Source organism: Conger conger, chromosome 3 (assembly GCF_963514075.1).
Source record: "Conger conger chromosome 3, fConCon1.1, whole genome shotgun sequence".
Lineage (NCBI taxonomy): Eukaryota > Metazoa > Chordata > Actinopteri > Anguilliformes > Congridae > Conger > Conger conger.
This window is the reverse complement of record NC_083762.1, coordinates 67,713,859-67,730,687: the sequence shown is the minus strand read 5'-3', so window position 1 is coordinate 67,730,687 and position 16,829 is coordinate 67,713,859. Positions and strand designations below refer to the sequence as shown.

General features: G+C 45.8%; 1 protein-coding gene across 2 annotated transcripts in view; it reads left to right on the top strand.

The window, feature by feature from the left end:
* LOC133124985 (ephrin-B1-like) overlaps positions 1 to 16,171 on the top strand; it is an 89,612-nt gene extending 73,441 nt beyond the window's left edge. For both annotated transcript variants that reach the window (XM_061236626.1, XM_061236625.1), the window contains exons 3-5: positions 2,668 to 2,760; positions 7,731 to 7,856; positions 12,713 to 16,171. In XM_061236626.1, the coding sequence (XP_061092610.1) occupies positions 2,668 to 2,760; positions 7,731 to 7,856; positions 12,713 to 13,089 (596 nt within the window). In that variant the 3' untranslated portion in view covers positions 13,090 to 16,171. The remainder of the gene's footprint in view (positions 1 to 2,667; positions 2,761 to 7,730; positions 7,857 to 12,712) is intronic.
* Positions 16,172 to 16,829: the final 658 nt, after the last annotated feature.

Sequence of the window (16,829 nt, the reverse complement as noted above, 5' to 3'; positions counted from 1 at the left end):
TGCTTCACTGAACACACTACTGTCCTCTTATGTGGCTTTGACTACTTTTCTGATAATCTTTTTAAATTATTTGATTGTTTTGAAGTTATGAAATCACTACCGGTGGATGTAAACCTCAGGGAAGCTATATATAGCTGATATATTTTGACTTTAAGTAACACCAGCACGTGTTGACACCTTTTATTTTAAGTTTATACATGAAACAAAACAGAGCCCTGGCCTAAAGCCGACGGCCAAAGTTTGGTTTTTGTTTTCACTGTAAAATCAGCAGCCTGTTCTGACCAAAGAAACCACAAGAGGTGCGTTAAGTTGTGTAATCAGCTGCTTCAATTGGTCAATTAAGCGCTGAGTAACAACGTAAACCTTTACACCCAGCGGCTTTCCAAGGGCAAGAGTGAAAACCACTGATTCACAACATTGGCTGGTTTCTCCGTTTAGTCCTTTTTGAATTGTAGCCATCTTATTTAACCACAGTGTTTAGAGAACTGAGAACCCTGAGCGGAGCGAGGCACATGTGGATGGGTTCCAAAATGTCCATTTCCATGGTTACTGGAGCTGGCATTCACCTTCCATTTGTCTAAACACCAAGCCCCCGTACACCATTCTTAAAATTTTGATTATAAAAACTGCAATATTATCATGCAGAATATATCGCGGCGCTCCGTCTGTGTCTTGAATGAGCGTGTTTTAGTTGGGGGGGGTGGAAAGACGGCTATTGAAAATGATGCAGAAATAGCATCTTGCATAAAAAGCAGATAAAGCAAAGATGTCTGAACCCAGAAACTCAGAGCGTGACATGTCTCCTATTAGCGGGAGCTATGAAAGAACACGTCCAAAATGCACTTGATCTTCAAAGCCCCTGTTTTGTATAATCCCGCTCTTGAAAGGTTCATTAAATGAAAACCTATGAAAGAGGAATGTTGGGAGCTTGTTGGTGGTGGTGGTGTGTCGGGGGGGGGTTGGTGGATTTATCGGAGGCAAGGCTAGGGGACGGCCGGGGGGGAGAGGGGGGTCAAGGGAAGAAAAAGAAACACAAGGTTAACGAGCGTTCCTTTCTCCCGGGGCCGTGCTGCTGGGGGGATTGCGGCCGCTTGTCTGCGCCGATACCCCGCTCTCCCGGTTCTCATCTCCCCCGGCCATTGTGTCAGGGCCACAAAGAGAGGGCTTTGATTCTCCTGGAGTGGGATCTAATTAGCTGACCACTTTTCTAAATGGCTTCTCTGTCACGACACTTTAATTGGGGATGGAATCTGGACAAGTTAATAAGGCAGACGGAGCTGGAGTGGAGCGGGAGGGAGAGGGCGGGGCAGGGTAAGGGGTGTTTTCTTATTTTTTTTTGGAAAGGGGTTTTTTTGGGGGGTTTTAAGAGAGGGATGGGTGCAAGGCAATGAAAGGCGGAAAGGCTGGGAAAACGTGGGGATTGGAGGTGAAAATATTCAACATTGGGGGATTTTGGGGGGGTGGGGGTCACTAGAATGGAGCACAGCACATTTCAGGCTGACGGGGAGGGTTGGGTGGGGGTCGGGTGCTCCTAGTGTTTGGGCCTGGGGGTATTACTGAGAGCCTGCCAAGACCCCCAAACCTGCCCCCACCCGCTTAGAACAGACTCCCAATTGAGAGACATTGTCCATTGCATTGAGCTTTGAGTTGAGAGAGAGAAGGGGGCTGGGTGGGTGGGTGGTTGGGGTCTCTGTAAAGTAAGGGTTTTAGGCTACTGTGCCACCCAGTCACTAATTACAGACCGTACACACAGAGCAGAGCTAAGCTACAGGCATTTGCAGCTTGCTATAATTGCTGCTGGCATGACTCACCTTGCAGAACGCTCGGTTAAAATTCGCTCAGCAAAGGGAAGACCAAAGAACCGTTGTTTAAGCGTTAAAGATTGTCGGCGATGGAAGAGGGAGAGAGGCTGAGAAGGAAAGACAGTGAGAGAGAGAGAGAGAGGGAAAGTGAGCGAGAGGTTCAGACTGGCGCAGAAGGAGGAGCAGGGCAGTGCGGTGCTCCTCGTTGGCCTAAATCATAATTACCGCAGTCAGAGAGAAAGCTCGTTCCCGGGGGGGCTAGATTAGGATCGGAGTCGATATCTCCGTAAGGCCCCCATGAGGGGGCTACCCGGGCTTTTATCAGCCCTGATTGCTGTTTTCCGCACCGCCTACGCGTGTGTGGGTGTAAACACGCCGGCCTCTGGGGAGTCTCTCATACCTGCCAGATGGAGGTGCCCCAACATCCGCTGCTGGTAGCCCTGGAGAGGGCTGCTTCAGGAACCCCCATAATCGCTGGAGCAGAGACACGTTTAATCCAGCGATAAGGTTTCCTCTTGGGCACAAACTGTGACTGTTGATCGTACCGGAAAAAAAAACCTTTTTTGGTTCAATTTAAGTCTTTTCTTTATTTTCAACTGCAGGAAATTCCCTCATTCGTATTCTCATTACATAGCGGTGACCTCAAAACCTTGTCAATGCTGCTACTTCAGTTACACATAAACAGGCAACATATTGCGGTTGATATTTTGAGGTTTCTAGCGAGTGAACTCCTTATTTTCTGACACATCGCATCAGTGTGAGCTTTTACCCTCTACGTTTACTTTTTTCCTTATTTTCTTCGGATAAAATCTGCTGAATTCTGTCCGTTTCTCGAACTCTGGGTCATGTAATTTCTCTTCTGCAGCGACATCCAATGGGACCTCTGAGGGCCTGGAGAACCGAGAGGGCGGAGTCTGCAACACCCTCACCATGAAAATCATCATGAAGGTTGGACAGGGTAATGTACAGCTTTCATTCCTAATCACTGACTTTTGGCAAGTACCGTCATTTTTCAATAGTTATCTTAAGTGAGCTGTTCAGTACATGTTGTTATTAGTGTTATTATTATACAGAAGGAAAGTGTAGGGGGCTGAGTGGAGGGCGGGTTGAAACCAGGAAAGAACAAAATAGCAGGCATAGCTACAGTAGATACTATGTATAGTTCTTCTGGTGAGATTTTACAAAAATATTACAATTCACAGAATTATTAGGATGGTAGTTAAAAATAGTTTAAATAACACTAAATAAGCACTACATTTAAATACACATACCGTACAACGGCCATGAACAACAACTATTTATTTTAAAATACAAATACAGAATTATGTACGGATGCTACTGAAAATCTTAAGGTCACAGGCCTGATATTTGCAAAGCCAGTATTCATTTTAGACTTTGCGAGGGTAATTTTGATTTACTGCGCGCCAAGGCTAAATGCTACGGGCCTTGGCACTGTGCTGTGCGATAACATCTGTGTCCAATGAGTGTCCAATCGCACGCTGAGGTCTTCATCTCGACCAGGAGGGCCTGTGAAATGCGTGCGCAGTAATGCAAGCTGCCCGCAGCGTGTGAATGCCTGACTGATAATGTGAGCTTTGTGGACTGACAGGCCTGACTTCACAAGCTATTGTTCCTGAAGCGGTCGCCCCAGAGTGAGGAATTTACAGTGCGCACCGCTCCCCTCTCGCCAGCTCCCCTTACTGACAGTGGAAGGTAGCCCACTGACTCCATTTCACATCAGAACTTGCCTTGCGGACTTACAATCTGTCCAATGAGGTTATTTTTTTTTTTTTGGTTTTTTTAAAGAGCTTTATTGATGTGACAATCTGCGCTTTAACCTCATAAAGCATTGTTTCATTTCAAATCCAATGTGCTGGAGTACAGAGCCGTTGTACCTCTGTCCAAATACTTACGGACTGCACGGTATATGTTTTTTTTGCTGTTTTATTTCCCCCTGTATATGCAGGGTTTTCTTGTATCGCTGAGCTGTTAGAATTTGGCCAGCCACACGTGTTGCCCTTCTCTGGTCGGTGGCCGTGTTGTTCCTGGGAGAGCGCGCCCGGGTGCCTCCGGACCGTCCGGAATGCCTGACAGGGGCCTCCGCCGCGCCCTTGCCACCTGGCAGCCTGCACAAGCGCTGACGCCGCCCTCAGAACTGGGTTTCTGATTACCCAGCAGTCTCTGGGGCGGTGTCAGGGCCGGGCGTAAAGTGGGTCAGGACACGATGTGCGCTGTGTTGGCGGCGATGGCGGCTGTCTGATCCCCGCTAGCATTCCGTCCCCTCTTCCGCGCGCGGACCCCCGCTGGTGCTGCCGGTCTCTGAGGGCTTCCAGAGCGTGCGCTTGTCTCCGTCCATTACATGTGCCGCGCGGTGGGGTGGGAGGGGGGAGCCCTTCACGGCTACAGTGGCCCCTAATACCCGCTGTATTATGACAGGCGCAGAAACAAGAGCGCCACAGCTGTCTCCTCTGCCCGAGGGAGCAGATTGGAGGTCAGGAGGAGCAGAAGGAGTAGGAGGAGGTCTTGAGGAGCGGGGGGAGGCTCTCAGTGGACATGGTCTCTCAGCACGTGTCCTCTCCCTTCCAGGGCTGGACTCACACAGACCACCCCACGCTCTGTGGGTCAGGTGGATACCAGGGCCGGCCAATCCACGACAAGCAAAGCTGCGATGGGATGAGGCTGGGCCTTCAGTGTGCACATGCACTACTGACCACAGAGGGTAGTCGCAGTCCTGGCCACAGACCGCTTCGTGTGGTCTGATCTGAACTGATAACCTTCCGCGGTCTCTCCGTTGCGTGAGCGCAGGGTCACTTATCGCTTCAGCTCCTGCTGCAGGCAGGGGGGCAGGATAGCTGGAGCTACAAACCACAAAAACCCATAAAAGAGTAAAAACTATCTGACTGCCTCAAATCACACTAGCCGTAATTTTCTGTCCCCCCGGAGTAGCCGTTTCCCATTTAGTTGTCGGAGTGAGGTTTCTCCCCCTCTTGGGTGGTGGAGCGGGGGGTGGGGATACAAGCCATTTGGCCCCATTAGCTGCATGAATAATGAAAAACAATGGGAAAAAAGTGAATGTATGATGACTTTAACCCCATTCTGCCATGGCTGTGAGCGGGCGAGGAATGCGGCTCTTTCTCACGGCTCTCCACGCTGACAAATACTGGCTCCCCGGGAACGCCCCGCTGCGTACCCTTTCTGGGGGACGTCGAGGTAACTCAGCAAAGACACAGGCCCCTGACTTTCCATGGTGACGGTGATGCATCGCGCCGGACCTGGAGACAGTGGGAAGGAGAAGATTAACCGTGTTTTAAACGATTCCTCCTGCTGCTGGGAGGGCAGATGTGTTTTTTGAAGAGGCTGGGAAATCTGGCAGAGCAGAGCCTCATTAAACCGCAGACAGATTTCGCGCTGGATCTGTAAAAAGCTGAATTTGTTCCTCCCACATTTATCAAAAAAAAAAATAGGCCCAGTAAAAAAAAAAGATAACAAGATGTCCTCAAGAATAATTGTCCTGAGCATTGGAGATGGAGGAAAGCGGAAGAGAAACAAGGTTGTTCTTTACCGAGCCCCAGTGGACATCGGACATTGATTGTTCTGGCAGGCCTATCAAAATCAGAGTTAACATATGCACCGCACTGACAAGCAGGCCAGGCGAACATACAGCCCCTCAGTGTTGACTTTCTGTTCGGCCACTCTGCTGGCAGGGCCTGCAGTTAAACAGGAATCACTCGGTAACAGCTGAAACGCTGACTCTATCACCATATATCTTTTATCGCAGGCTACATCTCGTACATCAATATTATGGGCTTTCCACTAAATGAGCAGAAATGTTATATATCTGTATAAAAAAAACATCAGGGTGTGAATTTCCCAGGAATGTCCCTAGGATGTGGTATGGCAGTAAAATGCTAGAAGAAATTTTAGTTCAGTGGTGCACCAGGTCATCAAACAAACCGTTAAACTGTTAAGCTTCTAGCCCTGCGTATTTATATAAGGCAAGTAAACATGTGTGCTTTTATAGGGACTATTTTCAAAAACAGGAAACTGCATTTTAAAATGGTCTCCAGCCGCAGTCAAAAGATTACCCACGTCCCTGTGGTTACCTGTGTGTTGGAAAGCCAATAAACATCCAGCTATTTGGCGAGTTTTGATTTTGCCAGAATTTTGTCTAATCTAGTTCATTAAGGACTGAGCCACTGCCCAAACAAGGAAACACAGATATTTACATTGGTGGCTGTATGGTAACAGTGTATGAAATCAGCTAAATAGTCTTTTCTTTTTCCTGTATACATGGTCATCATGGAGACGTGTGGGACGGAGGTCAAAGCTAAGCTCAAAGGAACTCTATAGCAATGGGCTTATGCTTTTAGTTTCTAAAATAAATCTAAAATGTGCTTTTTTTATTGCTTGGGAAATACACTATGTTGGTTGTGGATTTCACTTTTTTATTTTGTTTAAATCCCTATAATTACACATAATAATCACAGATTCTTCATACTCTAATCATGAAGAGAGAAACACTCTGTGGTCTGTGTATTTGTACATTCCGCAGAAGGAATTCAGCTTGTTTCCATTGAAGAGGTGGCATTTCTTCGCCCCTTTTCTCCCAGAACATTGGGCGTCCAGACGAAACGGGCGCTTCGCTCCACAGATGTGTGGTAATAAAGCTGTGAAGCGTGAGAGGAAGCAGGACATCGCGAATTATCAGCGCGAAAGGACGGCTTATTTAACTATCAGTGTGAGGACACGCTGGAGTGTCATCTCCCCAGCATGTTGCTTGTTCTTTCTGACAGAGCACAATATATGCTCAGGTTTGAACCCAGAACCCAATGTACACGTAAATCACGCTTACTGTGTCTCTCTGGCTGACTGCTTTCAGACTGATACTATGGCAAGAATCCAGCCAAAACCTTCCCTCTTACAGTATATAAGGGACTGTAACCTTTTACATTAGTGTCACTTTTTTGTAATAATTATAATATTTGTGTAAAGTAAGTAAAATAAAAAAACTGGAATTCTTACTTAGATGTGTGAATTGAATCTTTCCTTATCTCACTAAGAGGCAGAAAAGAAAAGTTTAAAGTCTTTGCAGGGTAAAAGAAACCAAAGTCTCCAGATGGGGGCGTGTGTATGATAACGCGGAATGGCTGCCAGTAGAAAATGGCCGCTGTGAAAAGAAATTGCTGCTGCGATTCCTTTAACCACAAACCTCAGGATACCGCTAAATTTTGCGCAGCACTGACATTAGTTTGGCGAAAAGAGGCTGAATTAAAGATTAGCGTACACTCTTAAATGTCAGGCTTGGAATGTAAACGCCTGGAGAGGTGTGCAGTCAGCACTTTATTCAATGTAGCTTTCTCTTTTTTATGACAAATTAAATAAATTCATTTCCTCTGGGATTCAGAGTCCCCATTTGAGAGAGTAAATGGTGAAACATACCTGCACTAATGACCATTTTCCAAGAGCCAGTTTCTCATATTAGCCAATGTCTGTAAGTGTTGCCCTCAACACAGTATACAGCACCCAAGAGACACACCATTAAATATTTTAACGCTGTAACAATCGGGAGTTTTAGTGGCAGTGACAAGTAGCTGTAACTATTCCTTATGCTCTTGGTGAAAGCTTTTGTGAAATGGCATTCCAGCTTGCTAGACATTTTTCACTCACCTGCACCTTTCACTGAGTAATTCTCGTTTTTAATTTTATGAAAATCATCAAGCTGTATAAATATTGGTTGAATCTACCAGCCTAGTGTGTGGGAAAAAATATCATTACGATAATTAAGCAATTAAGACACTAGCGATTTGCAAATTAGCTGCATTACCTGGTCTAATGGCTACAGTGATAACAGCTGAATTTTGTATGGTGTATGCTAACCAGGTGTGCTCCACTGTCCCTTTTTTTGTCTGGTATTTTCTTTCGGTTCAGACCCGAATGCGGTGGTTCAGGATCCGGTGGTTACGGAGGATCCGGGGAATGGGAAGGACGAGTCTGTGAAAGCCCCCACCACCAGCCCGGCCCAGAACGAGAGGCCTGTGGAGCCAGGGAACACCGGTGAGTGTACCTGCACTCACTCTCCTGTCTGTGCTCCAGTGTGCTGGGGAACGGGGGCAGCTGGAGTGGCAGCTAAAAGTGGTGATTCATAACCAGATTGTCACACGGTGCTGTCTGTGCTCAAACATACACAGGCACACCCGTCCGTACGCATTCACATACACACTCAGGCACCCCCGCACACACACACACACGCACGCATTACATTATGTTATTTGGCTGACGCTTTTATCCAAAGCGACTTACAGTTGATTAGACGAGGCAGGAGGATGTCCCCCCTGGAGCAGTGTGGGCTCCCAGTCATGTACGTTAACTCCCACAATACACACATGCACACACACCGCACACACATACACACATGCACATTTGCACACGCACACACACACACACACACACACACACACATACACACACACATATACGGTAAGTAACCAGTACAGCTTGTGATGAATGGATTTATGCAGATCATACAGGCAACATAAGTCTTTCATGATGAAGGGAAACATTCAAAATTAGGACCAGGAGACAGTCTTTGAAATATAATGCACTTTTTTCCATGTACTTACTTGGGTATTTCTTTAATGCAGAGGGGGAAAAGAAATCAGGATTTCTTCCAGAAGAAAGAGAAACAATAGTATTGATGCCTCGGCTATCTTTAATAACAGAGTAACTCATCTGAATCCAAGTGATTCCGTTTTTTATTATCCCATTTTTGAGACTTGATCAGCACTTCAATCCAGCCTTTAATTTCCCCTCTGTGGCTGTATTTATGACTGAGTCCATTACTCACATCAATGCAGTCTCAAATTGCTCTGATGTGATTGTAATAAGCACTTGAAGCAAATAATCATTAAATAGTTTACTTCTTCCTCTCCCCCAGCTCCTTCTCCTCGCCTCTTACCCTCCCCGCATTTCCCTAGTCTTTTTTTGAGACTTCATGTTATTATCTGTCCGGGGATAGTCGGTCCGCCCTAGTTTTTAATTATACAGAGTGGTTGTGCAGAAAGACATGCAACTGGAGTGTGATAATGAAAAATTAAAAGCATAGCGGTGGCACGGTGATAGAGCGCCGGATAAGATTTTGAGAGACTGTTAGAATCCATCATGGAGGCTAGGGTAAAGCAGTCCAGGGGGGTTGTGTGAAACCTGCATGGCAGACGTGCTCGTTTCTGTTTAGCTTTTGCGAAGCTGAGGTATCGCTCACTAAAGCTACACTGCCATTTTTTTCTTTCTCTTTACTGAGCCAAGTAAAGAAACATCTAAGCTCACAAATATTGGGAGTTCTTTCCCCCCTTCTGAGTTATTGGCCTATTGAGAGACAAATGAAGATCAGATGTGCAAAAAAGGACATTCCCCTCTCAACAGCTGGGGTAGCCTTCTCCCAGAGCCTCTCTCTGTTTCCACACTACTGCCCATGGCCAATAAACCCCACCCTCTCCACCCATACTACTGCCCATGGCCAATAAACCCCACCCTCTCCATCCACACTACTGCCCATGGCCAATAAACCCCACCCTCTCCATCCATACTACTGCCCATGGCCAATAAACCCCACCCTCTCCATCCATACTACTGCCCATGGCCAATAAACCCCACCCTCTCCATCCATACTACTGCCCATGGCCAATAAACCCCACCCTCTCCACCCACACTACTGCCCACAGCCAATAAACCCCACCCTCTCCATCCATACTACTGCCCACAGCCAATTACTCCCTCACTTTCTACCCACACTCCCTTTCCCTAGTAACACGGCCACAGTGCCGTAGTCCTGCTGTGCTGAAATACAAGGGCCTTCACCAGTTTAAACTTTAATTCTATCATTAACATCGTGTTCCAAAGGACACAAATACCCAGACAAGGTGCCATAACAACCTGCAAGGCAGCAGTAGTCCGACACCTCCGCCCCCTCTCTCTCACCGCGCCCCGGGGGAGAGAGAAATGCAATAAAACTGTGCATTCCATCATGGCTGTCTGCAGTCGGGCTGCACCTTCACAGCAGCCAAAGGCACACAATGCCAGTGTGGTCAGCCAGGAAGCCAGTCAAACACATGCAAGAACCATCACCGACAGACTCCAGCTCCATCGAAATGACATTTCTTTAAGAATGACTACCAGTTATGCGCTTGGGGAGTTTTATGGGGAGGGATAGGAAAAGCGAGTGGTTGTGTATTGCGGTTGGGACCGATGGCACGCGTGTCTGAGGTGTGTCGAAGGCAGAGCCCGGTCCTTTCCTGTGCCAGGGTTCCCGCTGTAGCGCGTTGCAGTTAGAGAGTGAGTAATCGGAGCAGAGAGGTGAGACGCGTCTTTAATGGGAGCGCCGGCCGCTGAATCCACAAATCACAGGAAGCACCGTGGCTGTTCGGGCAGGGGCGAGCCAAGGCAGATTGCTGTAAACAACTTTCACAGCTGTGGAATGCCTGCATTCATAACAATTATAATAAGAAAATAAAAGAAAATTGCATTGGCACGTACAGCCCTCTCAAGGGGAGGGAACTGACTTCATCCAACCCTGAGGTATTGGACAGCACTCAGGGCAGACGGTATGACCCAGAATACTTAAGCAAACATCACAAAACACTGCAAGCATTTACAACATTAATCCAGTTAAACAAGGAATGATAGGATATCTGCAGTAGATAAAGACAGGATGATTTGGGGGGGATTTAGCCAGGGTATATGGGAACCCCCTACACAATGTAACACACTGTGGAGTATTTACTGGACCTTGGTCTAATGGCTCATTCCAAATGGCTCCCCTCCTACCAGTTTCCTCATCACTGTATTGGAGCAGTGATGTTCTGGCAGCATCCTATGAACTGACTTTACATTAGGCTTTCCAATTTTTTGTTCATTACTTATAGGAGCTTTAGTTGTAGGTGGAACACCACCCCGGGGTCAGGTTCATGTCATGTACGTCCTGGCATACAGAGTGTTATTATGGACAAAGAAAGTTTTTAATTTTTCTGTTACGCAGTTCATTTTTGCCATATAGTGGTGGCAAATTGTTATTTCTTCTTTACATTTGAATCTGTCTTCCTTGTGCTTGCATGTGGTGACCAATTTGTTTTATTTGAATTACATTACATTATTTGTATTTGTATCTAGCTAACCTTGTAGCATTAGCAAAATGCAGCAGTTTTATGTCTGTCAGGACTTCACGTGGCTTGTGGTTATTTTGTGCACAACACAAAAATGGTATCATATTTCACACAGAAAGTCATAAGTAATTAGAACACTTTTAAAAATTGAAACGCTTAAAAGGTTCAGTGATTGTTGTGCATTATTGAACACCCTTATCCAGCCGATAATGAATACACGTATCATTTGGCTATCTTTGCATATCCAAGCTACTGCCTCAGCCCCTCTATTCCCTTCTACTAATAATTTTTGATTGGTGCTCTCTTCGCTCTGTGGATCAGTGGCTCCTCCCATTATATGAGGTCAGTGTCACTGAAGGTGATTAAAATTTGGAGCACTCCCTTTGCAGGCTGACTGACAAATACTTGGTTTATGCAGTATGTTTAAGACCTCATTTACCCTTCTCAGCACAAAGTAAATTCACTTAAAGCTCCAGTGTGACACGTTTTAAATGATAGAGAGAGCTTATGTACAACCAGTTTTCTTTAAGGGAGAAATTCCATGAGAGTCCAGTGCTGACGGAAAACAAAAGTGCTGGCATGAATAGGTAATATGATATGCGAAACTGCGTCAAAGTGTTAGAGGAGCACAAAGAATCTCTCATGGTCACGTGTTGGAGGCTAATTTGCAATATCACCGTCGCAATCTGCTCCTCATTTGCCTGCAGGTGGCCTAACTGCATTAACTGCAGAGAGAGGGAAAAATATATAACACTTCTCAGTGTACTGTATATACAAAATGGTATGTATGCAGGCACAATTCCCAGTGTAAAAAAATTTACATGCATTTCAAAGGCAATAATTTAGGGGCCTAATAATGTAAGGTTAATAAAGGGAAAAAGTTGGAAATAAAGAAGGGGGTGGGTTAAGCATGGCTCTGAACAAGGATTTGGTTCATAGTTTTACAGTTTCATCCAGAGAAAACAAGAGTTCAATCGTAGGTAACGACATGAACTCAGTCCACTTTCAAAGCTTCAGAAGAGCTTTTCCCACCATATTTTTTTCATATTCATGGATGTTGCTGAACTAGCTTTAGTTCCCAGGGCTCGATGCTAACATTTTTTCCATGGGGCGCATTTGATCCAAAGTTGTAAAAATTAGGAGAGCACATTTACATCCCAATTAGTAGACGCCCTCCTAAATCATTTTTCCAGTTAGCGCATACATTTTCAGGAGCAAATGCTAAAATGGGAGCTGTGTAGAGCCCTGGTTCCCTTCAGAGTTGGGGCGATGGGGAGTGGAAGCCATCTTTCTGTCATTTCCAGGAGGAGTGTTAGTTTGTGATGTGACGGCGTGGCACAGGACAGGACTGTGCGTTTCGGCGTGGCGTAGGAGGGAGGTTGCGCAAGGAGGCAGGGAGACCGCTCGGGAAACCGTCCTGTCGCACTGATTGGAGCTCGTCTGTGGGCTCTCTCTGTCTAATGAGAGGCCGCTGCCTTCTCTTCCTCCGTCCTGCGTCAGGAGATATCCAACACATGCTGTCGATTAATCAGGTTTTAATCCTACACACAGATCCGGCCCGGTGTGTATATGCTCGGTAATGTGCACTTACAAAGTATTACGTTGTATATTTATGTTGTATGCATATGGTATCATGTCTGTGGAATTCAGAGAGTGCGGCCGCTGCTGGAACGGTGCCTGCAGATCCTTTACCGCACTTTCCGATGGTGTTTTTCATTCCTGGCTCTGATTTATGTTCATATCTGTCTCCGCCAGAGTCCATGAACGACAAGACCGACGTCGGCGACGGGATCTTCAGCTCCAAGGCGGCCTTGTTCGCGGCCATCGGTGCGGGCTGTGTCATCTTCATCATCATCATCATCCTCCTGATCATCCTGCTGATTAAGATCCGGAAGCGGGCGAGGAAGCACAGCCAGCCCCGGGCCCCGGCGCTGACCCTCAGCACGCTGGCCAGCCCCAAGGGCTCGGGCAACGCAGGCTCCGAGCCCAGCGACATCATCATCCCGCTACGGACTACAGAGAACAACTACTGCCCCCATTACGAGAAGGTGAGCGGGGACTACGGACACCCCGTCTACATCGTGCAGGAGATGCCCCCCCAGAGTCCCGCCAACATCTACTACAAAGTGTGAGGAAGACGAAACGACAGAGAGTGAGTGAGAGAGAGAGAGAGAGAGAGAAGAGTCGATAGCTTATTGGACGTTTGCTTTTTTAAAAAGAATTCTGGCCTGCCTTTTTTAACTACCTTGACCTTGTGGCTTTGGAGGACACTTTCAGTGTTTGACACACAGAGACATCGAGAGAAAACGAGAGTGAGCACGTGCGGGAAACAAGCAAAGGTTTCCCCACAAACAAACACAGACTTCAACCTTTCGCTACGGCTCCTGCCCCCAGCACCTCTACCCCCTCTTTCCTGGACACAAGGCACAGGTTCCCTGCCTCCACCTCTTCACAGTTTCTCTGTTCTGTATCACTCTTTGGAAAAAGGTGCCATCTTAATTTGGTCAGGTCTTTCGATGCAGGACAGTTTCTGTATGTGCGTGCAGAGAGACAAGGGGGGGGGGGGGGGGTGTATTTGAAAAGCAACAAGGACCCCCCAGCTTAAACAGACTGACATGAGGGCTCCGTCGCCAAGGTGACCCTGTTGGGAGATTGCTCAGGTAACCGGGGACGATGCGATGACAAACAGCTGAAGACCATACTATTTCACATTGTGTTTACCACTCCACTTCCTCATTGAACGTTACCTTGTTCCCTCCTTCACAAAATAGTTTCTTTGCTTGTAAGACATTTATTGTTGGTTGATTGGTTGTTGTTGTTTTTTTCTCCTCTTCTCATGTTTACAGTATACAATATAATGGTAAATATTTCAATTCATCTCATTCGTTACTAGTGCAGGTTTGTTATGTAGAAGGTCATGCATTTAAGCAGAGGGGCATCTAAACAGACCAGCTTGTCTTCTCGTCACACAAACACAAACATTGGCTTCCATGCATTTGCAGGCAGGGCACGTCCACACTTTGGGTATTTAAAGCCGGCGCTCGCCACAGCCGTTTGAGAGGCTGGTTTTGGTCATGCTCGCTCAGGAATTTGACCGGTGAAAATCTGAGGAGCCTCAAGGCGCTTGCATGCCTTCCTGCAGAAAAGCCACCAGGTGTTATTAATTAAAACAGCAACGATAGCAGGTTAGGAGGGGCCAACTCCAAAGCCACCGAAACGTAAATAAAACCTAAGGGGGGAGGGGGGGTGGGGTCATGTGCCTCCCTGCGCTGAAATCGATCTGAAATTCCACACCTCTGCCGCTGCCGACCCCAGGGGTCCTCCTGGTGGCAAGAAATAATAACAAGATCAAATATGTCCTGCAAAAACAACACCGGCGTGGAAGCAATTAGGATGTTATCAGGGGAAAGACTAGCAGATTTATTGGGCACGTTTCCTCTCCTAATGTTGGAGTTTCAGAAGGACAGCGCAGTAGACAGGCTAGCCTGGAATGGGACAGACTGCAGTGAGAATCATTTGTGGCGGCTGGACATTAATTTACTGCCCTTTCTGTGGCAGCCGATTGGCTAGGTACGACGCTCTCTGATATGCACTGGAGGAAGGTATCGAGCCGGTCAGGATACTTCCTCTGAAGCTCAGTTTGCCTGTATGGGTGCATAGCGTCACCCATACTCAGCCGGAGGGGCTGAGGTGGGGAGGGGGATCGAAATTGTACATTCTTTGTTGGGTGTGTCTCCATTAGACAGACTCGAGAGAAGAGCGTGCAAAGATGAAACACTCCAGACCTGCTTTAGCTCTGTTCTCAGCAGGGCCCTGGTGATCGATGGTAGAACAATGACAGATAATGGTAGAACCATATTCCTGATGCATTAAACAGTCCTGAGTGTACGATTACAAGCTATAAATCCAGTCAAGAAACAAACATATGTTACTCATAATTCACCCTGCAACAACTCTGTATGCTCTAGTATTATTAATCTCAATATTATTATTATTATGAGTGACTACATTTAAACTTAATGTAGAGCATTCATTTCTCTACCACACGGATATTATTCAAGAGAATAGCTTTTATTCAACCAAAATATTCTAAACACAAGTCTATCTCACCTCAGGTTTGATCTTAATAAATGCACACGATCCCTCAGTATCCTCTCCCAATGCCGGCCTTCTCAAAATGACCCTCCAGTTTGCCGTTCTTTATTTTAGCCCTTGTTAGAGCATCTTGTTTCTAGGGCAAAACAGAAAGATTAAAAGACTGTGACTGTTGTTTCACTGTAGCTGTCACTTCTCAGTAACGAAGGAATTGCGACTGTCTTTTCCTGTCAGTGTCAGACTTTTGAAAGCGAATAATGAGGTAGCTCTCACAATGGACGTCGCCCACACCTTACCAAATATATGAAGAAAGCCTGGAAGGCCCTTCTCTGCCCGGGGTTCGAGTCATTGCAGCCTGCCGCTGCTACCAATACCAATTTATGTATGTGCAAGACTTTAAAAAGATTTGATTAATAGGTTTGATTAATGAAGAGCGCTTACCTCAAAAATACATTGACAGTATTCACAAAGTAGGAAAGAACAGTGCTTTGGGTCTGCTGCCTGGTTTACCTGTTGGAATCGTGACAGTTATCCTGCATTTATCTGCTGAGAAGGCTTCACCCAAGGTTGACTGGCCAAATAATTTGACAAAATGTGGTATTAATTGGGTGTATGTGTGCTACTATAATGGAGGGGTCTGTTTATAGCACATCTAGAATATTCTAGAAATCCACCTATTCTCTGGAATAGAGTATTCAGTGAAAGGCAGATTACTCAACTGAAAATGTACTGTATCTGCCTAGATTTGTCATTCATAGCTTGATTTAATCAACCCATTTTGGGCTTCCCCCCTCTTAAATGCATTCTTGAATAATTGTAATAGTATACTGCAGTTTAAAGAAATTTCAACACACATTTCATTTTGAGTGGTATGTTGTTCATCCCATTAATTACAATCCAGCAAAAAACAATTGAAATGGTGTAAATATGTGGGGGACAAGATGAATTTAAAAGCTGAATTTATTAGAACCCCTTTTATGAAAAAAATATAAAATTAGATTTTTTAATGCAGAATTTTTTGTAAATAGTTGTCTTTTTAAAAAGGCATTTTGTATAAACTTTAATTATTTTCTTGTTTGATTTTTTTGTTAATAAAAATAAAGATAAGGAAAAAATCTCTCCGACCGAGTGTCACACATGAGTTGATCGTGTCTAAAGTGCCAGGTATCTTAACAGAACTGTACATTAAGGTTCACAGCATATGAGATTTTTGTTTTCTTTTTTTAATGCTATTTACATGGTTTCCTGACATAACTTCTCGTGAGGATGGGGGGACATGGGAAGAACATTTTGTGAGAAAAAAAAACATGTTTATTCCATTTTCTGTGCATTTGATTACACTGAGACACTTGTGACACAGGGCGTTCTCTTGATATGAGAATCCAGAGTAAAACTCTTAGAAGTGAAAAACCAGCGTAGAACACTCGTTGCCTTGGAAACGTAAACAGAGAGAGGGCTGCCATGGTGGTAGCAGTCACTTTATTATTTTTACACCACTATTTCAAATGGAGGACACATTTCACCTCCCTTCAAGCTTGTATATTATTTCTGCTGATATGTCACTGCTCTTTGAAGCTCGCCGGACTCTTGTTGCTAATTTGTGGGGACACTGCTTAACTAACGGCCGAGTTGGGCTCCAGATGTCTCTTATCGCATTCCACAGTGGGACCAGACATGCCAGGACGGAGCTAACTCAGTGTCCTTCAGACCCTGCAAAGCTGGTGGCTTTACCAATTTATAAAACATCCAGTTTGAAAGCGCTATCTCGCACCATTAT